This window comes from Trachypithecus francoisi, unplaced genomic scaffold, assembly GCF_009764315.1.
Source record: "Trachypithecus francoisi isolate TF-2019V2 unplaced genomic scaffold, Tfra_2.0 Lachesis_group0, whole genome shotgun sequence".
NCBI lineage: Eukaryota > Metazoa > Chordata > Mammalia > Primates > Cercopithecidae > Trachypithecus > Trachypithecus francoisi.
The window spans coordinates 163,247,849-163,270,998 of record NW_022681453.1 but is presented as its reverse complement, the minus strand read 5'-3'; the positions used below and the strand labels follow the sequence as shown (position 1 = coordinate 163,270,998).

The window sequence follows — 23,150 nt, the reverse complement described above, 5'->3', positions numbered from 1 at the left end:
AAGTCAAACGTTTTCAGTGCTGACAATGAGCTCCTTGATAACAATGAAGAGTGAGGTAATTTGCTAATTTTTTTTAGAAGTCCCCTAAAACAGTCTTTTCAAGACTGAATGAATCAACACTTTCGAGCTCAGACCGCAACTGAGCTATGTGTCTGTGTGTGCGCATGATGATAAGAAATCTAGAAGGAAACTGGGAAAACCACATCTCATGCCCTGTTTAAGAAGTAGAAAAAGTGTCAGAAGAATTAAAATTAAGCCTCACGAGAGTCTGTGGGTATGGAAAGTCACCAGCTAGCTAATATTAACACAGCTTGCAACAGAACACTGTTGCTAGAAATAGGACAGTCGCATCACTACCACTAAGTAATTTGCATTCTGTGGACCAGCCCCTGAATTCCTATTGCCCTTTGGGCATTGCATTTCTGGACGCTTCTAGACAGTGTTCATACTTGGCTGTCTGGTTTCACCAGGAACTCTACCCAAAAGAGGAAACAGCAAGGAGAACATTTGCTTTGTTTGTAGGAGGGAAGTGGTCGAGCTACAAACAAATCTTTAGGCATCTGAGGAATTGCTAAGTTTTAAATTTTGTATGGTTGCTGACAAGGAGGTGCAGACAAAGACCCTCTTGCTTTCCTCACCATGGATAGTCTGTTGCCTCCATCTAGATTCTCTTATTTCAAAAAATATCCTCTCCATGCAATTAGGAGATATTTATCGACGCTGAGAAACCAAAGAGCCGAAGAACAGGTATCATTTTGTTTATATTAGCTTTAAAATTAATGGGTGCTTGTTCCTTGTTGCTTTTACGTCGCTTAGTGATTTCATTTGTGCTGGTTTACGTGTTTATAGGTACAGGTCAGATCCTGCTTGTGGCTGTTCAGACTTGGCAATCAGAAAGCAAGCAGGCTTGTGAGAATTTATTTAAACTTGGAACATTTAGATCCTGAGATTAAGCGGAGTTCTGTAATGAAGCCACATGCTTGCTTTCTTCTAAAGAGCTACTCTATCGAAGTTAAATTTTGAATTCTTTGATCATTTTCCAATGCCTCAGATACAAAATTTGACACTATTAATATCTCAACAAAGAAAGTATCAGACTCTAGGTACACTTGTCTTCTTGTATTTATGGCTATGTTTATATAGCCAGAATTTGCAAAACAAAAAACATTTTATAAACTATAATAACCTTAAACAGATCATTAACAAGATGTAAAGATCATTCAGAAGCAGTTGGTCATTTTTGTGTGTGTAAAAGGTAGGAGGTAGAGCACTGCCGTTTTCAGTCTTTTTAGCCAATCAAAAGCTATGATTTCTCGTAGGAGATATTATCCCTTGGGAACATAAGCATTTTAAAAACTGTTAAAATGTCTGATCATGTCTCATTTAAAATAATGCACTCATTTTTATGGCGTGAGATTTATATCATTCCATTCCTTTGGTCTCCAAAAAAGACATTTCTAAAAATGATTTTTATGAATTTTACCAAATTGTTAGAAGAAATAGCAATATCTGATCCATTTAAATCTAGTGATTCATTTAGGAAGAAGTGTGATGGTGGTATACAAATGTGAAGGACAAATGTATAGCCATACCAAAGATCCAGCAGTCATAAATTGCTTGTGCATTGTGCTTGTAATGAGAACTGCAAAACTGTGCAGGAGATATCACCAGTGTCCTGGATTTTTTCTCCTTTGTGACATGAGATGACCCACTTAGTAAAACACTTCCAGGAAATGCAAGATAGGTTTAGCAGGCAGAAAATCCTCTCATGACAGGTTTCCCAAAAAGGCAGTGCATAATTTGGAAAATAAAAATCATTGCTACTGTTTGAGAGGAAACTGCTTGTGTGCCCTGCTTTAATAATTTTACATGGGCCAGAAATTCAAACAGACTCTGTTCACTAAGGGAGGTAGGCTGGTCCAGTTTATCTCTTACTTAGGCAAGGTGTCACCATGAAAAGACAAACCTCTTGGTTGCCAGGTTTCAGCCTGCACTTGTGTTTGAAGTAGAAAACTAGAGAACCAAGTGGTAGGGCACTAAGTTTTTGTTTGCCAATCTTTTAATGCTCACAGGCTTCTTCAGGCCTCATTCATTATGGGAGGAAGAGAGGTGGCTGAAAGGATGAGATCGAAACTGTGGAATATGAATTGAGTGATTTTTTTTTCTTTTTTTCAGTATTGTAAATTTTCAGAGATGAGGCTACATTGTTTGTATAGTTCTACGGTTTGTTGTTTTTAGTTTATTGAAGAAGTATTACAAAATGCATTCAGAAGACCATTAGAATTTAACCTAAAACTTCTGACTTGGACAGGGTGGGCAGTCCCCTCCCCAGTTTACAACCATTTGGTTGGACAATCTAGGAACAGCTGGGAGTGAGCATTATGCTGAGTTCTTAAATTCTTATGTAAGTTAATTGAATACTTAAGAGAAATAATATATTTGATTTCTTTTTAAAGCCAAATACAGCTCTGCAGACCTAATGTCTCACATAATTAGAGAAATTAGGTCAGAGTCCATCATAACTAAACTTGAAAGCTTGTTGGGAAATTATAAAGGAGATTAATAATGTCTACAATCTTATGACCTGCATATTTGTTGCCTCTAATCCTTACATTCTTGTATAACTAATCCTTGATATAAAGGTGAAGGGATTGAGACGTAGAGCCCTTAAGAGCCCTTGTCCATGCAGCTAGAAAGTAGCAAAGGAAGATGTGAATTTCTATCTCATGGTTTTAAATTTTATCCATTTTACCATGCTTGATCCCTGAACAATATAGTAATACCAAAATATCACCCTGCTAACTTTTCTCCTTGAGAGTATTTCTAAAATTTCCTATATTCACATACCATGGTCATAATTTTTACTGTTTACCACGTCTGTATGATTAACTCCTCCATATTTTTCTGTACTTAAATCACATTATTTGAGTTTATTTAGAAAAAGATTTTCATATCATAACTGTAAATGGAAAACCATTGTAATTAGCCATAAGTAAAAATAATTAATAAAAGAAAAATAATATTAAATTCTAGGTAGATACTATTGCCTGTAAAACCTCCAAACCTGAAACCTGCTCATTTGTTAATAAGGAAGATTAGCTTTTAAGAGAAAAGTTACAGCATCCTAGGAGCCAACTGAGAAAGTTTCCTGGGTGAGGAAGGAAAGGAATTAAAAGGTAGACAATTTTTTCAAACCCAAATGATTCAGTGTTATTGAATGTAGTGTCTGCATGCCACTTAAAATCTTCTCCCACCTCACTTGGCACTGCTAGGTACCAACCATGTTGAGGTCCACATACTTGGGGAATATTATCCCAGAACACCATCTGCTTCTTTACTTTTGCACATTTAAATGAACTTCCCCTCTAGTCTAGAATTCTCTCCTTTACTTACAACTTGCCCACCTGGAGGTCTCCTGTACATCCTTCAAGCCTCAGATTAAATGGGCTGAGTGAAAAGCTTTCTCCAGTGCTGCTGGGAAGAGTGAAGTCTTCCTTTTCCAAGATACTTTGTTTGCTTCAGATAAGGCCCTTACTACATCCTATGTAGTAAATAATGTGATTTCATATCAAAATGTGTGCACCATGCACACATGACACAGGATATTATCTTGTTTTTTGTTCCCTCAGGCACATTGGAGCCTGGCAGATACTGGTGTAAAGGTGACCCACACAACAGGCAGAGGGTACACACTGGATTGCCTGTGACACAGGTGGCTTTACTAGACCTAGAAGGTCCCCATACCCCTTTTCTGTGGTCCAAATTATGATCATTGTTATATTCACCTTGTTCATGTATGCTTTCTTGTTTAAAGCTTCTCCTAGTGCTCTTCTCCTTGCACTTGGTGTCATACAGACAAGATTTGACACAAGGGTTGATTTGTTCGGCAGCCTTTTCTGATGGTGGTAGTGTTATTCCTGTGATACAGCAATCAATAGGTTGGTAGGTTACTTATCAAATTGAGAACAAATATTTCATCCTTTGCTTCCCTAGATTCTCTGGTAGCAAGTGTTTCACAAAGCCAAATCCCCACATAGGTAGAAGATTAAGAGCATTAATGAAGATGCTGAAGGTTGGGAAAATTTGTTAACCTTTCTCTCAAAATTATTCAAATGGTGTGGTAGTAACGGTGGTAGTGGTGAACATGGTGGGCAGCCTGAGCCTAAATGGAGTCTCAGAAGAGTTTGAGTAGGTGTGCTGAACGCATGCATAAGGGTGTTTGGTTTCAGTTATGTGATTTTGGTCTGAGGGCAACATCCAGTGCCTGGCTCAGATATTGGTGTCTAGTTTATAAGGAATGAGCGAGACTTGCAGGCAATGTTCTCCTAAGTACTAGAGACTCAGCAGCCTGATCTGTGACTCAGGTGACCAAGCGGGACACTGAGTGTGGAAGGGAGAATTGCTTCACTTCTGGGCTGACTGTAGTCTAGCTTTAGCCCAGGGATGCCTGCCAAGAACCAAGTACGCCATGAACCCCTGGGGAGTACTGCTCTTAGGGGCCAGCACCATTGGTCTACATATGACTGCTAGCACCAAACAATGAGAGAAGACAGTTTGTGAGCTCATGTGGGACAGCCTGTTCTCTCTCCCTGGGTGAGTTTCTCTATTCCCATGGTTTGAAACACTTATTTGCTGAAAACTCCCAAATGTTTATATCCAGAGCACTTCAGCCATGCATCCAATCATTATTTGATATCTCCATCTGAATGTCTTGTGAATGTTGCAGACTGAATGTGTCCAAGGAGAACTCCACAAGCTCCAAACATGCTCCTCCCCAGGTTTTTCCATTGATCAGCACAAAAGCTCAAACCAGAAACCTGGGAGTCACCTTGGCACCTCTCTTTTTCCCTTTCTCCCCCTTACGTCCCCTTCCTAATCCTTCAGTAAGACTTCTAAAATAGTTACTGAATTCTCCATCTTCACCCTTCCAATCCTGCCAACCATCCTCTCTTACTTGAACTATTGCAATAGTTTTCCAATTCGTGTCTCCATGTTCACTCTGGTTATCCTACAATCTGTGTTCCCTGTAGCAGTCTGAATGTTCTGCTTTGAATGAAAATCTTATTTTAGCTCAATGCTGGGAATATGATATTATTTTGTTTGCTAGTTTAGTCCCAGTGCTAAGCATAAATCTGGCATATAGATGATAAATTAATGTAATTGAATGGAAGAAGGGGACTTTGTAAGTATTAGAGAAGCCATGGGGCTGGAGGGTTCATGGGGCTGAGATGTTGTTATGCAGGTGAGGGTAAGAGATGGTGAAAATAGGGTTATTACCCTTAGTAAGCAGAGGCTGTTGAGATCTAGGGGAAATCACATAGAGGAATTTATTTTACAGACATGAAACTAGTGTCACAAACTAAGAGATTTGCCCAAGCTCACATGGCTCATCTGTGTCACTGCTGGGATTAGAATTTGGTTCGCTTGACTCTCGTTTCGGTGACCTTTCTGTTATGTATAGTGAGCCCCTAAGCAGAGATGTAGAAAAAGACCATATGAGGAAAAAAAACTCTACAGGCTGGGTCCAGAGAATAGGTGATGCCTGTGCGTCAACTTATCAATAACAAATAAGACCTTTTGATGAGAGACTGAGGCAGAGCGGAGCCTGCTCTTTTGTGCCTTGTCCCTCAACTTACACTGCCCTTCAACAGCCTTGCCAGTCTGAATCCCCCCTTCTATGTGTCCCTGCAGGAGGAAAGCAGACTAGGAGTCAGAAAACACAGGCCAGCTAATTTAATCTACAAGAATTTGGGATGACCTGTACCAATGCCTCGCTCTCTCGAACAGAGACTTTTTTTTTTTCGGATTGAGAAATACTATTTAAGGGCTGACCTGACAAGTCTTGCCTGTTTAATAGTGAATCTGCTTAAAATGAGGAGAGTGGTCTTTGGGCCCAGGGGGCATGTACTATAGCTACGTTTTAATTACAGAGTAGAATCAAATTTTGTTTTGGAGGCTGTTCTAAAGTTTCCTTTCAATGGTTTAAAAAAATGTTTCTAGTTGGAACAGGATCACTGGATTTTTTTTTTTCCTTTGCTGCTTTGTTTCTTAATGAATGCTAACCTCAAAGTTGCATTGTTAAATAAATATTTGAATTTAATTTGAATTTTAGAAACTTGTTTCTGCATTTTGGCTCTCATACTTGCTCTGAATTATACTTTAAAAATTAAGAACTCCCCACTCCAAAGAAAACTATATTGAGATTTCCAAGGATAAATAAGAATTTGAGGTTGCTAATGTAGGCTCTGATTCTTTAGGTAAAATGATACACATTTCACTACAACTTGATTTAAGAAATGTTTTTAGCTCCATAAAGTCAGTAAGTTGGTTATATCTTGAGTGTATACCAAAGCTATTCATTGTAAAAAGTCTTTTTAAAAAGTCATGAAATGCTATCCGTTGTCAGTTCAAATGATATATGAGGGGAAACTGAAAGTGCTTAGCCCATGTCCTTGTGCTTGAGTTGAAAAAAGTTTCAGTCCTTCACAAACAGGAGGAAAAGATTTTCCTTGTAGAACTTAATAAATGTTATCTCATTTATGCCTAGTGTTCCATTATTGGAACGCTAAGCATGTGGGAGTTATTTACATCCTACTGCTCAAGGCCATCACCAAGGTCTGATTGTAAAAATTCAGAAAATTGCAACCTTGGGCATAAATGGGTTAAGACAGAGGACAGAGAGTCTATGGCACTCCTGTGGAGGAATTTGTACAATTATATACAGGTAACATTGACAGTTAAATTGTGACAACATGAAGTTCAACTTTAATATTTCTGATTACTAAATGTGACATTAAAAGTGGAACTATTTTATTATGGTAATGACAAACTTTTCCTCTATCTGAAGGGAGAAATTTTTTAAAAGAGCTATGTATTTACCAAAAAATAAAAAGCTACCAATGGTTTTTCACATTATCTGCAAGACGCCTGAGAGTTATCATCGATAGCTTGCATAAAGATAAATGGCTTTGGCTGGGCGCGGTGGCTCAAGCCTGTAATCCCAGCACTTTGGGAGGCCGAGACGGGCGGATCACAAGGTCAAGAGATCGAGACCATCCTGGCTAACACGATGAAACCCCGTCTCCACTAAAAATACAAAAAAAAAAAAAAAAAAATTAGCCGGGCAAGGTGGCGGGCGCCTGCAGTCCCAGCTACTTGGGAGGCTGAGGCAGGAGAATGGCATAAACCCGGGAGGCGGAGCTTGCAGTGAGCTGAGATCCGGCCACTGCACTCCAGCCTGGGCGACAGAGCGAGACTCCATCTCAAAAAAAAAAAAAAAAAGATAAATGGCTTTCTAGCTGCCAGCAACCACCCTCATGGTCTTTCTCTCTCCCAAACCTGTCTTCACTATCTAAGAAGATATCACCATCCTGATATTGAGGCAGAGGCCTAGGTTCATCTTTGGTGATTTCTGCTCCCTTAGTCAATACTTAATCTATCACTAACTCCCTTCAATTCTACCCCTAAATAACTCCCAAACCAGTTGGTCTACTTCCCTCTTGGGAAGTAGTACCCTAGCTAGTACCCTAGCCCAAAGACCATCATTACTTCTTACCCGAAATACTGTAATACCTTCCTCATTGGTCTCCCAGGAATCCACACTACAGTCAGAGAGGTCTTCTGAACACTACCCCTGGCCCCATGCTTATGATCTTTCACTGGCTTCCATTTGCTTTTTGGATACAGACAAAGCTCCCTAACATGGAGGGGTTTGTGTGGTCCAGCTCTGATTCTCTCTCTGCTGCATGTTGACCTTGCCCCCCTGTATTAGTCAGCATTCTCTAAAGGGACAGAACTAGAGGATATTTGAACATATAACAGGGAGTTTGTTAGGAGAACTGACTCACATGAGTCACACGATCACAAGGGGAAGTCTCACAATAGGCCGTCTGCAAGCTGAGGAGCAAGGAAGTCAGTCTGAGTCCCAAAACCTCAAAAGTAGGGAAGCTGACTGTGCAGCCTTCAGTCTATAGCCAAAGGCCTGAGAGGCCCTGGTAAATCACTGGTGTAAGTCCAACAGTCCAAAACCTGAAGAACTTGGAGTCTGATGGTCTAGGGCAGGAATCATCCAGCATGGGAGAAAGATGAAGGCCAGAAGACTCAGCCAGTTTCCTCATGCCACTTTCTTCTGCCTGCTTTATTCTAGCTATGCTGGCAGCTAATCAGATGGCGCCCACCCAGATTGAGGGTGGGTCTGCCTGTCCCTGTCCACTGACTCAAATGTTAATACCCTTTGGCAACACCCTCATAGGCACATCCAGGAACAATACTTTGCATCCTTCAATCCAATCAAGTTGACACTCAATATTAATCACACCCCCTGTTCTCTGAACCCTAGCTATAGCACCCTTCTTCTACGTATGCAAGTTTTCCTGCTACTTCCTGGCTAGGGCCTTTGTTCCAATAATCATCTTTCTATCCTCCCTCAGTTAGTATCTACTCTTCCTTCAGATTTTAATTCAATATTAACTCCTTTAGGGCAGCCTTTTCTGACTTTTCCACCTTGCTTCATTACATCCTTTGAAGGCACTTGGTAACTCTCCTTTGCTATATTTATCCTAGTAGCAATTTCGCATCTTTCTGTGGGGGCTATTTGATTCTCGATGTATCCCAGGTGACTAGCAAAGTGCCTGACAGATGGAAGGCACTGAATACAGGTTTGTGGAATGAGTGAATGTGGGGAGTGCAATGAATTCTCTCTTGAGACTGAAATACTTGAAATAATCCTGGATTATTTCAAGACTTTATGAGGAAGATATATGACTGCTTTTGTATATGTGTTTGTGTATGTGTTTTGTAAGAATCATAGGGCTATAGTACCAGAATGGCTGAGTGATTAAGGTATTGGACTTAAGAATCATAGGGCTAATTCATGAAGAAAGATAGGTATACATTTGGGAGGTTCCAGAGGAAATAACCATGACCAATGGGTAGAATTGCAGGGAGGGGTTATGATATACTAATAAAGTTGAACTTTCTAAAAATGAAAGGTAAAGGAATGAACTATCTTCTGCAGAGTGCAGGGGTATGTGGCCCCTTCTTAGGGGATGTTGTGGCAATGGTTTCTGCATCATAAAAGAGAAGATTCAATGACTTATTAGGCTGCAGCTCTGATATTCTAGTATAATAGGCAATAGAGAGATGAACAATTCAGATATTTTAGAAATAAGGAGAGGGCAGAGGGTATAGATGTATCAGTTAGAATTCCCCTGTTTTATTTGGTTAGTGGTAAATATTCCATAGTCTTAGCATGATGCTCTAGAGTCTAAGACCAAAGAAGACAGAATCAAATGCCTTTGGTGATTACAGTAGCATGTAATTCTCCATCAAGGGAAAAAAATATAGTTATATCTAGCAAAGACCTCAAGTGAAGAGCTATGTACCTGTGACTAGCTTTTCTAAGCCTAATCGACCACTTAACTACTTCTAATCCATAGTTTACAGGTTATCTAACCCCCTCCAGTATAACGATAAATAGCTAAGTATACATAGCAGTCATTGATGAATGGGGGCACCAAGAAATTTCAGGTTATTTTGTGGCACTTTAACCACTGTTGTTTTTTCTTCTTCTTCAATCAAGTCTCTTGTACCTTTAGATTTTCTTTAATGCGGTCATTGCTGACAACTTGCTGTTTCTTATAATCCCTTCTGAAGGTGTTCCATCCTTCTTGTCCACAGCATCACAGCTGTGAAGTGTCAGATAAGCCTAAGAGACCCCTGGACCCTGGGTTGACTCCTGAGCTATTTCTAATCCATTCATTTACTTTAAAATTTTTATAATCTACTGTGCTTAGGTGCCTGTGAAACATGGGAGTCAGTAAATGGATGAATATCAAAACTGTTGCTTTGTCTTTGAAATAAGCACATTATTAGAATAAGAAATTGAATTAGAAATCACAACAAATTACAAATTCGAATGACAAATATCACAAGCATCAAAAAATCTAGGAAATAAGTGTTTTTACCAATTAAAAGTTAACAGATGCATCCTAAAATATTTTGTTCCTACGTTGTGGGGGCCACGGGGTCTTTAATCACCTCCTCATACAATGATGGTTTTTAAATATTCTGTGAAGAGATAGTAGAAAGATAATTTGGATGCTGCCCTAATACAGTTAATTTATGATTATTTTTCATTAAAGCAAACATAAAGTGCAAAACCTTTTTCTGTAAGTGGCAGTGTAGCTTCTTATAAAGATTCCTAAATTTGCTATCCCATTCCATGTTTTAGACAGTTCATCTACAACAGTTTATTTGTTAACTTTTGTTCAGAATGAAAGATGACATATTTTTGCACCTTGTACAGACAGTCTCATGTCTTGACAGAAAATGAAATGAAATACCCACATATGTTATACTGTTCATGATTTGCTATGAAGAGAGCAAGAAAAATGTTGGAATTATTTCTTTCCTACTCACCCTAAAGGTGGCATATTAGTAAGGCTATTTCAGGAGATAAAACTTGGGTTATGCATTCAAGAATAAAACATTTTAAATTTGTATTAAATGCCTTATATGTGTCAGGCACTTGACAAGGTGCTTTACATATGTTGCAATTTATTTCTCATAATAACCTTGCTAAGTCAGTGGTATTATCCCCATTGTATGGATGAGAGAACTGAGGTTTCAAGAGGTAAAATAACTTGCTACATAGCTCATAAATGATGACTTTGAGATTTTAGCTCCAGGTTTGTCTGTCTGACCCCAAAGCCCAATTCATTCCCTCATACACAGATACCTTCCATAGATAGGATTCCTTTCTCTCCTTCCTCCCTTCACTCCTTCCTTTTTTATTTTTTCCTTCCTTTTTTCCTTGACCTCAGATTTTCTCTCATTAATGAGGACAAAGGAGTTGAAAATAAAGCCATCACAACTATTGTGTTGGGAAGATACCTTAAATCTCTTTTAGAATGAGAAATACAGGTGGAAATACAGATTTTTGCAAAGTTTAAAGTTTATTCCATTTGGGAGACTTTGTTTAAGAAAAAGAATATAAAATCTGTATCAGGTTTATCGGCATGGTGTGGTGGCTCACACTTGTATTCCCAACACTTTGTGAGGCTGATGTGGGTGGATTACTTGAGATCAGGAGTTCAAAACCAGCCTGACAACAGCCTGACAACGTGGTCAAACCCTGTCTCTACTAAAAATACAAAAATTAGCCAGGCTTGGTGGCACGCATCTGCAGTCCCAGCTACTTGGGAGGCTGAAGCAGGAGAATCACTTGAACCCAGGAGGCAGAGGTTGCAGTGAGCCGAGATCGTGCCACTGCACTCCAGCCTGGGTAACAGAGTGAGACCTTGTCTCAAAAGTCTGTATCAGGGTTGTCTAGGGGGTGAGGTATTTATTATGGGAATTGACTCATGCAATTATGGAGGCAGAGAAATCTCATAATTTGCTGTCTGTAAGCTTGAGAACCAGGAAAGCCAGCAATGTAATTTGATCAGAGTCAGAAGGCGTAAGAACTGGGAGCACTAATATCTGAAGGCAGGAGAAGATTGATGTTCCAGTTCAGAGAAAGCAAATTCACCCTTCCTCTGCCTTTTTGTCCTACTTGGATCCTCAATGCATTGGATGAGGAACATTCACACTGATGAGGGTGAATCTTCTCTATTCAGTCCACTGATGCAAATGCTAATCTCTTCCCCAAATACCTCACAGACACACCCAGAAATAATATGGTTTTTTCCCCAGCGATCTGACCATCCCTTAGCCCAGTAAAATTGACACATAATATTAACATCACATTGGGAGGCCGAGATGGGCGGATCACGAGGTCAGGAGATTGAGACCATCCTGGCTAACATGGTGAAACCCCTAAAAAATACAAAAAACTAGCCAGGCGACGTGGCGGGCGCCTGTAGTCCCAGCTACTCGGGAGGCTGAGGCAGGAGAATGGCGTAAACCCAGGAGGCAGAGCTTGCAGTGAGCTGAGACCCGGCCACTGCACTCCAGCCTGGGCGGCAGAGCGAGACTCCATCTCAAAAAAAAAAAACAAAAAAATTAACATCACAAAATTGTCAATATTAAATTAGATACGAAGTGAATATTTATTTAGAATGGAAGAAATCACAACAAATTACAAATCTGAGTGACAAATCCATAGGCATCATAAAATCTAGGAAATAAGTGTTTTTACCAATTAAAAATTAATGAATGCACACTAAAATGTTTTGTTCCTACAATGTGAGGGCCGCGGGATCTTTAATGACCTCCTCACACAATGATGATTTATTTTTATTAAAAATTTTTTCTTTTGAGACTGAGTCTCGCTCTGTTGCCCAGGCTGGAGTGCAGCGGCGCGATCTTGGCTCACTGCAAGCTCTGGCTCCCGGGTTCACGCCATTCTCCTGCCTCAGCCTCCCGAGTAGCTGGGACTACAGGCACCCGCCACCACGCCTGGCAAATATTTTTTCTGTGTTTTTAGTAGAGATGGGGTTTCATCATGGTAGTCAGGATGGACTCAATCTCCTGACCTCGTGATCCACCCGCCTCGGCCTCCCAAAGTGCTGGGATTACAGGCGTGAGCCACTGTGCCCAGTCTTTATTATTTATTTATTTGTTTATTTATTTTAAGAGACAGGGTTTCAACATGTTGTCCAGGGTGGTCCCGAACTCCCGGCTTCAGGTGATCTGCCTGCCTCTGCCTCCCAAAGTGCTGAAGTTACGGGTGTGAGCCATCGTGCTTGGCTGATTTTTTTAACATTCTATAAAGAGATAATGGAAAGATAATTCAGACATAGTTAATTGCTTTTCATGAGCGTCTAGAAAAGTTCCATTGCCTAGCTTTTTGCTCTGTTTCTCCCTTACTACCCACATACTTCAGGTGCTGAGCACCATGGGACATATTTATATTAAGATTTCAGCTCACTGATTTAGTACAGGTAGTAGGGATATTCCTGTATGTCATTTCTCCACCAAAACATTTAGCAATAACTTTAACCATGCACAGGCATGACTACAAACCACAATTATATAATCCACTAAATCCAAATGAAATCTCAGGGCTTCCCCTTCTCAACTTTCTTTGAGCCAGATCCAAGATATACCTATGGCCACTTCAGTGCTACCTGATAGGAGTAGAATTGTGAAGGAGAGAAAGTCAGTAAAAAGAGTGCCCTCAAGCCAATTGCAGGTAAAATATATTTTGCAAATTTTTATTGAAACATATGATTATGAGAACATTGCTACAGTCTTTCTCAGGGCCTTGAAAGAGGGTTCTGCAAGTGAGAACCTTGAAGCTTAAGCTTTGTTGGCTTCCAAGAAAACCCAGCTCTGGAGGAAAGGTGTAACCAAAAAAATGGTACTATACTATAATACACAAGAGGCCATGCCATATAGCACTTCAAAAAGATGATGTTATATGAGATCCTATTCTGAGCAGCTTCAGCTCCCAAACTCATTGAATGAAGTAGAGGATATTCTTTCAGTATATTTTATAAATGATATGTTGAAGATATAGATGTTCTGGTACTGCTAAAACTCAAAGCTTTGTTTCAGACTCCTCTGCCACATTTATATTCAAAAAAGAATTATTTGCAAAGGGATTCTTTGCCAATACAAATAGATCTTTATACTCCTATATTAGTCTAATTAATATTAAACACACCATTTACTATACTTCCAAGCAGTTAACACACACATAGAGAAAGACTATGTTATTGCTGTTTAAGATTACATAGTAGAAAAATTAAAACATCACTAAGGAAAGATAAAGTCTTTAAGAATTCATTAAGATGTAATCAAGCTTTTGCAAACTCATGTGTTATTTGCAATTATAGCATAGTGATAAGGTTTAGCTGTGTTCCCACCCAAATCTCAACTTGAATTGTATCTCCTAGAATTCGTAGGTGTTGTGGGAGGGACCCAGGGGGAGGTAACTGAATAACTGAATCATGGGGGCTGGTCTTTCCCGTGCTATTCTCATTATAGTGAATAAGTCTCACGAGATCTGATGGGTTTACCAGGGGTTTCTGCTTTTGCTTCTTCCTCATTTTCTCTTGCTGTCACCATGTAAGAAGTGCCTTTTGCTTTCCACCACGATTCTGAGGTCTCCCTAGTCATGTGGAACTGTCATGTGGAACCAATTAAATCTCTTTTTCTTACCAGTTTCTGGCATATCTTTATCAGCAGCGTGAAAACAGACTAATACAGTAAATTGGTACCAGTAGAGTGGGATGTTGCTGAAAAGATACCCGAAAATGTGGAAGTGACTTTGGAACTGGGTAACAGGCAGAGGTTGGAACAGTTTGGAGGGCTCAGAAGAAGACAGGAAAATTTGGGAAAGTTTGGAACTTCCTAGAGACTTGTTAGACTTGTTGAATGGCTTTGTCCAAAATGCTGATAGTGATATGGACAATAAGGTCCAGGCTGAGGTGGTCTCAGAAGGAGATGAAGAACTTGTTGAGAAACGGAGTAAAGGTGACTCTTGTTATGTTTTAGCAAAGAGACTGGCAGCATTTTGCCCCTGCTCTAGAGATTTGTGAAACTTTGAACTTAAGAAAGATGATTTAGGATACCTGACAGAAGAAATTTCTAAGCAGCAAAACATTCAAGAGGTGACTGTTAAAGACATTCAGTTTTATAAGGGAAGCAGAGAATAAAAGTTTGGAAAATTTGCAGCCTGGCTATGTGATAGAAAAGGAAAACCCATTTTCTGGGAAGAAATTCAAGTTGACTGCAGAAATTTTCACAAGCAGCAAGGAGCCTAATGATAATCCCCAAGACCATGGGGAAAATATCTCCAGGCCATGTCAAAGACCTTCACAGCAACCCCCCATCACAGGCCTGGAGGCCCAGGAGGAAAAAGTGGTTTCATGGGCTGGGCCCAGGATCCCTATGCTGTGTGCAGCCTAGGGACTTGGTGCCCTGTGTTCCAGCCACTCCAGCCATGGCTGAAAGGGGCCAATGTACAGCTCAGGTTATGGCTTCAGAGGGTGGAAGCCCCAAGCCTTGGCAGCTTCCACGTGTTGTTGAGCCTGCGGATGCACTGAGGTCAAGAACTGAGGTTTGGGAACCTCCACCTAGATTTCAGAATATGTATGGAAACACCTGGATTCCCAGGAAAATGTTTGCTACAGGGGTGGGGTCCTCATGGAGAACCTCTGCTAGAGCAGTGTGGAAGGGAAATGTGGAGTCAGAGCCCCCATACAGAGTCCCTACTGGGGTGTTGCCTAGTCCAGCTGTGAGAGGAGGGCCACCATCCTCCAGACCCCAGAAGGGTAGATCCATTGACAGCTAGCATCGTGCTCCTGGAAAAGCCACAGACACTCAACGTCAGCCCATAAAAGCAGCCGGGAGGGAGGCTGTACCCTGCAAAGCCACAGGGGTGGAGCTGCCTAAGACCAGGGGCACCCACCTCTTGCATCAGCATGACCTGGATGTGAGACCTGGAGTCAAAGGAGATCATTCTGGAGCTTTAAAAATTGACTGCCCTGCTGAATTTTGGACTTGCATGGGCCCTGTAACCCCTTTGTTTTGACCAATTTCTCCCATTTGGAATGGCTACATTTACCCAATACCTGTACCTCCATTGTATCTAGGAAGTAACTAGCTTGCTTTTGATTTTACAGGCTCATAGGTGGAAGGGACTTGTCTTTCTCTCAGGTGAGACTTTGAACTGTGGACTTTTGGGTTAATGCTGAAATGGCTTAAGACTTTGGGGGACTATTGGGAGGGCATGATTGGTTTTGAAATGTGAGGAGATGATATTTGGAGGGCCCAGGAGCAGGATAATATGGTTTGGCTGTGTCCCCACCTAAATTTCAATTTGACTTGTATCTCCCAGAATTCCCATGTGTTGTAGGAGGGACCTAGGTGGAGGTAATTGAATCATAGGGGCCAGTCTTCCCCATGCTATTCTCATGATAGTGAATAAGCCTCACAAGGTCTGATGGGTTTATCAGGGGTTTCTGCTTTTGCTTCTTCCTCATTTTCTCTTGCTGCCACCGTGTAAGAAGTGCCTTTTGCCTCCCACCATGTTTCTGAGGCCTCCCCAGGCATTTGGGTACATTTAATTGTACGTCCAATTAAACCTCTTTTTGGTCCCAGTCTTGGGTATGTCTATCAGCAGCATAAAAACAGACTAATATACATAGCTTCTGAAACTTGTCTGATACTCTGGATAAAGATCATCTTTATGTTGATTTGATTTAAAAATTTTTTAACTTTGTTTAATCCCCATAAACAAGCATATGTTGACTTTTTTTTGCTGAATTTTGCTCATTGATAATGTATTGAAATATCTACTTTTTTCATATATATCCTCCTTAGCTGAAACTCCAGAATCCTCCTTTATTGATTATCTATGCATAACTATCCTTAAATATAAGCAGTGCTTACAATTCTGTTCTGTACCATTACTATATTACCCATATTTACAACTTAACTAGACCATGGCTTATAAGTACATCTCAAAATAAATAAAGCAAATTATAGAAGTATTTTAGCCCCAGATAATGAAGACGTAAGTTTGTTTCAAGTGATTAAATAGTGAGAATAGTGTAAAGCCAGTCAACAAACTATACTTTTGCTCTCTCCCCAACATAAAATTTGTGTGTAATATACTTGAAATTCTTAGAGCCTCTGAAATGTTATACAACTTCTTTTCTTTAAGGATAAAATTATTTGTTTGAGAAACCCAGTTTCAAGAAAATGGCATTTTATCCTTACTTTGTGAAGCTTCCCTACCCCTCTTCTTTCATCTAACTGGTGCTGCTAAAACTTGATACACCTAGTCAAAGAAGCATTTTTCCAAAGGTCCTGACCTGGAATAAGAAAACAAAAACTGACTTCATAGCTAGGATGACAACTGTAGCTCCATTATCACTGAATTACTAACTTTTGTTCTTATTCTTTCAAACCATGGTTTTGTCAATGTGATACTCAATTACCTAAGAGAGTAGAAGTATGATTTCTTTATGATTTTAATACTCTTTCCTCTCATATTTATGTACTCCAAGAAGTTCAAATCCTTATAGAATTTAAGAACACTGGAGGAAGTTTAAAATTCATATACGGTCATACTTCCATTTTATTCCACTTCACTTATATATACATAGCACTCAACAGGTAATTGTGTTTTTTATAAATTGAAGGTTTCTGGCAACCTTGCATTGAGGATTCTGATTGGCACTATTTTTCCAAAAGCATGCACTCACTTCATGTCTCTGTGTCACATTTTAGTAATTCTTGCAATGTTTCAAACTTTCCCATTATTATTATACCTGTTATGATGACCTGTGGTAACTTTTGATGTTACTATTGTAATTGTTGTGGGGTGCCCTGAACCGTGCCAGCATAAGACAGAAAACTTAATGGATAAATGTGTGTGTTCTGACTTCTCCATTGACCAGTGATTTCCCTAGCTCTCTCCTCCTTGGGCCCTCCTATTTCTTGGGACACAATAATATTGAAACTAGTCCAATAATAATAACCCTACAATGGCCTCTAAATGATCCAGTGAAAGAAAGAGTCATATGTTCCTGTCTTTAAATCAAAAGATAGAAATGATTAAGCTTAATGAGGAAAGCATGTTGAAAGCTGAGGCAGGCTGAAAGCTAGGCCTCATGCATCAATTAGCCAAGTTGTGAATACAAAGGAAAAGTTCTTGAAGGAAATTAAAAGTGTTACTCCAGTGAACACATAAATCATAAGAAAGCTAAACAGTATTTTTGCTGATGTGCAGAAGTTTGAGCGGTCTGGATACAAGACCAAACCAGGCATAACATTCCTTTAGGCCAAAGCCTAATTCAGAGTAAGTCCCTAACTCTCTTGAATTCTGTGAAGGTTGAGAGAGGTGAGTTAGCTGCAGAAGAAAAGTTTGAAGATAGCAGAAGTTGGTTCTTGAGATTTAAGGAAAGAAGCCATCTCCATAACATAAAAGTACAAGGTGAAGCAGCAAGGAGTGATGGAGATGTGGCAGCAAGTAATCCAGAAGACCTAGCTAAGATCATTGATGATGGTGGCTACACTAAATAACAGATTTTCAACATGGATAAAAAGCCACAGGCTGACTTTCTTGTTAGGAACCAATACAGCTGTTGACTTTAAGTTGAAGCCAATGATGATTTATCATTCTGAAAATTCTAGATCCCTAAAGAATGATACTAAATCTACTTTGCTTGTGCTCTATCAATGGAACAACAGAGCCTGTAGGACAGCAGATCCATTTATAGCATGGTTTACTGAATATTTTAAGCCCACTGTTGAGACCGCAAAAAAAAAAGATTCCTTTCAAAATATTACTGCTCTTCACAGTGCAGCTAGTCACCCAAGAGCTCTGATATGAAGTAAAAGGAGAATAACGTTTTCATGTCTGCTGTCTATTCTGCAGTCCATGGATCAAGGGAGGATTTTAACTTTCAAGTCTTATTATTTAAGAAACACATGTCATAAGGCTATAGCTACCATAGATAGTGATTCCTCTGATGGATCTGGGTAAAGTAAATTGAAAACTTTCTGGAGAGGATTCACCATTCTAGGTGTCATTAAAAACATTTGTGATTCACGAAAGGAGGACAAAATGGCAACATTAACAGGAGCTTAGAAGAAGTTGATTCCAGCCCTCATGGATGACTTTGAGGGATTCAAAACTTCAGTAGAGGAAGTAAGTACAGATGTGGTAGAAATGGCAAGATGTTACTGAATTGCTGCAATTTCTTTTTTTTTGTTTGTTTTTTGAGATAGAGTCTTGCTCTGTCACCCAGGCTGGAGTGCAGTGGCACTATCTCGGCTCACTGCAAGTTCTGCCTCCCTCCCAAGTAGCTGGGACTACAGGCGCCTGCTACCATGCCCAGCTAATTTTTTTATGTTTTTAGTAGAGACAGATTTCACCATGTTAGCCAGGATGGTCTCGATCTCCTGACCTCGTGATCCTCCCGTCTCGGGCTCCCAAAGTGCTGGGATTACAGGCATGAGCCATTGCACCCGGCCTGCAATTTCATGATAAAAGTTGAACAGGGCCAGGCGCGGTGGTTCATGCCTGTAATCCCAGCACTTTGGGAGGACGAGGCGGACGGATCACGAGGTCAGGAGATCGAGACCATCCTGGCTAACACGGTGAAATAAAATACTTTACTAAAATACCCGTCTCTACTAAAAATACAAAAAAAAAAAAAAAAAAAAAAAAGCCAGGCATGGTGGCAGGCGCCTGTAGTCCCAGCTACTCAGGAGGCTGAGGCAGGAGAATGGTGTGACTCCCGGAGGCGGAGCTTACAGTGAGCCAAGATCAAGCCACTGCACTCCAGCCTGGGTGACAGAGCGAGACTCCGCCTCAAAAAAAAAAAAAAAAAAAAAAAGTTGAGCAGATGAGGAATTACTTCCTCATAAGGAAATACAGAAAATGTTTTCTTATGATAGAACCTACTGCTGGGTAGATATGCTGTGAACCTTGTTGAAATGACAACAAATGATTTAGAGTATTTTATAAACTGAGTTGATAAAGCAGTGGCAGGGTTTGAGAGGACTGACTCCAATTTTGAAAGAGGTTCTACTATGTTACTAAACAGCATCAAACGCTACAGAGAAAGCATTTGTGAAAGGAACAGTCAATTGATGCGACAAACTTTATTATTGTCTTATTTTAGGAAATTGCCACAGCCAGTGTAACTTTCCGCAATCACCACCCTGATCAGTCAATAGCCATTAACGTCAAGGCAAGATCCCCTACCAGCCAAAATATTATGACTCACTGATGGCTCAGATGATCATTAGCATACTTTAGCAATAAAGTATTTTTTAACTAAGGTATGTACATTTTTTAGACTTGCTATTGAACACTTAATAGACTACAGTATAGTTTTATATGCACTGGGAAATCAAAAAATTTGTGTGACTTGCTGTATTGTGATATTTGCTTTATTGTGGTGGTCTCAAACCAAGCTCACAATATCTCTGAGTTATCCCTGTACATTCTTATTCATTTTTAGAATTGAATACTAGTGGCATGATCAAAATATTTTTAGATGAAAGATTAATGCTTCTTGTAAACAGCACCGAAACTTTAGCATGCATTGGAATCACCTAAAGGACTAATGAAACAGAATGCTGGGCCCCACCTCCAGAGTTTCTAATACAGTAGGGCTGAGGTGGGACCCAAGAGTTTACATTTCTAAAAAAATTCTAGGTGGGAGGGACCACACTTTCAGAACCACTATTGCAGATCATTTGATGATGTATATTTTCAAAATCAAAGCTGACAGGGGTTGTCATACCTACTTAAGAATAGTATGTATGCCACTTAGAGGATGGTAAGTCATTGTCAAAGCCAGAGGGATACTAATGATGACTTACAGTTTCACAGGTTCTTAATTGACCATTTTCATCCACCTTGGCTGATGCCTAGTGTTACTTAATGCTTAGTCAAGTAAGAAATCTTTAGGCCGGGGGCAGTGGCTGATGCTTATAATCCCAACATTTTGGGAGGCAGAGGTGGGCAGATCAGCTGAGGTAAGGAGTTCAAGACCAGCCTGGCCAACCCCGTCTTTACTAAAAAATACAAAAATTAGCCGGGCGTGGTGGCACTTGCCTATAATCCCTGCTACTTGGGAGGCTGACGCAGTAGAATCGCTTGAACCCAGGAGGCAGAGGTTGCAGTGAGCGGAGATTGCGGAGATCATGCCATTGCACTCCAGCCTGGGCAACAGGAGCAAAACTCTGTCTCAAAAAAAAAACAACAACAACAAAAAAAACAAACTTTAAGCAACGTCTTGGCCCTAAGAATATAACCTAAAATATGTTCTTATCTGTTTATATCCTCTTTGATAACTGATTAAAGTTATGCAGCAACTGAGAATTTCAATTGTTGATTTAAATCATGGAATATACAAAAAGATCCAATCCTTGTCATGTCCTTCATGCTTTCTAAAGCCATTATGAGGTCTTAATGAAAAGAAACAAAAAATAAAACCCTCAATTTTTCCCTAGCCCTTACTCTGCTTATTATTTAAATATAATTATAAAGACTCTGAATAACAAAAATTTAACTGGAAAGATGAAATCAATATTCTGAATAGTACTTAGTGGCGTTTGATCTAGGACATATGTTTAATATGTATTCTGTTGATTTTTCAATAGAGCATGTTAATTAACATGTCTCAATTACCTACTGAATAATGTCTATAAAATGCCTGTGATTATTATTCATGAGATCACACTCCCATTTTTACCAGTACTATGCCTATCTGTGATTATTATTCATGAGACTACACTCCCATTTGAGCAGTACTTTTCAACTCCAAGAAGATAAACCCAAGGGATTCTAGAAGAGGATCTGCTTGGAGAATGATTTCTTCAGTAATGGTATCTGAAGGTTGAATAACAATAAGTGAATAGATGTAGATACTGACCAAGAGTGACTAAGAAAGACAGTTACTTTATTAACACAATCTTGAGAGTCATCAAGTTAGCTATGGGGCAAATATCCTAGACTCAGGAATTAGACACTATAACAGTTGCAGGGGGCCACACTGAATTGAAACAGGCAAGAATTAAACAAACAAAATGATAAACTACAAAAGGTAACTAAATAAACAGAGCAGCTTCTTATGTATTCTCCAATAAGGCATTGTGGAAACATTGAGGGATGGAGGGATACCCAAGCCAAGATGGATATTAGACTCCTAACTCTGACATTAAACACTTAGAAATTCTTGAGCAGGGAGCTTCCTTTGTATGAGTTGCATCTTCATCACCTTTAAAAAGCAATTAATGAAATCTAGTCTGCTTTCTTCGCAATGTTTTGAGCACTACATTTAATTATATATAAATATGTAGTTTTGGTGTCTGTTCAGTGAGAATTGATTCTCATTTCCCTAAAAGTAATTTCAATGTTTTAATCAAATGTGCGATGTTGACATCTTTACCTTTCCAAGTACTTTTGTACTTTTCCAGGGTTAAAATAACATTTTGGTCATTTAAATGAGGAAACAATAACTGTACGTTTTTTAAAAACTCAAATGTCATAGCTTTTTAACTGTTCTAATTGTGTCTGCTAATAGAAACAAGTTGATGTGCAAACCACAAAATAATAAACATTTTTGCCTACCTTTTGGGAAAAAGAAAAGACTATATTATACTTTAAGAAAGTGTAAACTTAGTTTCATTTTAGCAATTCCATAGTTGAATCTGTCACTAACTAATCATTAGTTAAAGAAAAAAACTAGCCAGGTGCTGTGGCTCACTCCTGTAATCCCAGCACTTTGAAAGGCCAAGGTGGGCAGATCACAAGGTCAGGAGTTCTATATCAGCCTGACCAACATGGTGAAACCCCATCTCTACTAAAAATACAAAAATTGGCCTGGTGTGGTGGCACGTGCCTGTAATCCCAGCTACTCAGGAGGCTGAGGCAGGAGAATTGCTTGTACCCAGGAGGCAGAGGTTGCAGTGAGCTGAGACCGCACAACTGCACTCTTGCCTGGGTGACAGAACAAGACTCTGTCTCAAAAGAAAAGAAAAGAAAAGAAAAGAAAAGAAAAGAAAAGAAAAGAAAAGAAAAGAAAAGAAAAGAATCTAGTGTCAGGGCACACAACTATATAAATAAAAATTCTAAAAGATCATCAGTGTTTAAGAATAAAACACAGTCAGTTATATAATTTTAAAATATTTCTAATGAGTGATAAGGAAAACTTGTCAATGGAATTTCTGAAGTCAATAGCCAGTTTTTAACTTTATCTGCTAATATGGCAATTATTTAACTTAAAAAACAGACACATTTCCTCATTCAGTTTTTGGACATCTTATTCTGTAACTTCCTATTGATTAATATTGCCTTTAACATTTTAAGTACTTAACATTTTATCATTTGAATAATTCATATTGTTTTAAACTCTTCACTTTTATAGGAACAACCAAACCATCAACCAATGAACATTTTAACCTATTAATCTAAACTAAACTTTTCCCCCCTCATTTAATCTGTCAATTAAGATGCTTCTGATTGTATGTAACAGAAAATGTAGTTTATTATCTCACATTAGAGGAAGTCTAGTGGTAGGGGAGGCCCCAGAGTTGGTTTGTTAGCTTAATTATATAATAAAGGACTTAGCTTAATTATATAATAAAGGACTTGGCTTCTTAGAGTCACTACTTTGCCATTCTTAGTATTGTCTTTTCTCAGGGGAAGGGTGGAAGGAGGGATAAAAAGGTGGCTG

General features: G+C 39.4%; 1 protein-coding gene across 4 annotated transcripts in view; it reads left to right on the top strand.

Annotated features, from left to right (window-relative positions):
- The first annotated feature begins 301 nt into the window (after positions 1–301).
- Positions 302–23,150, top strand: part of ATP2C1 (ATPase secretory pathway Ca2+ transporting 1) — a 156,657-nt gene continuing 133,808 nt past the window's right edge. For 2 of the 4 annotated variants that reach the window (XM_033212685.1, XM_033212683.1), the window contains exon 1: positions 302–747. In XM_033212685.1, the coding sequence (XP_033068576.1) occupies positions 640–747 (108 nt within the window). In that variant the 5' untranslated portion in view covers positions 302–639. The remainder of the gene's footprint in view (positions 748–23,150) is intronic. The other 2 variants (XM_033212675.1, XM_033212676.1) reach the window with 1 other exon arrangement.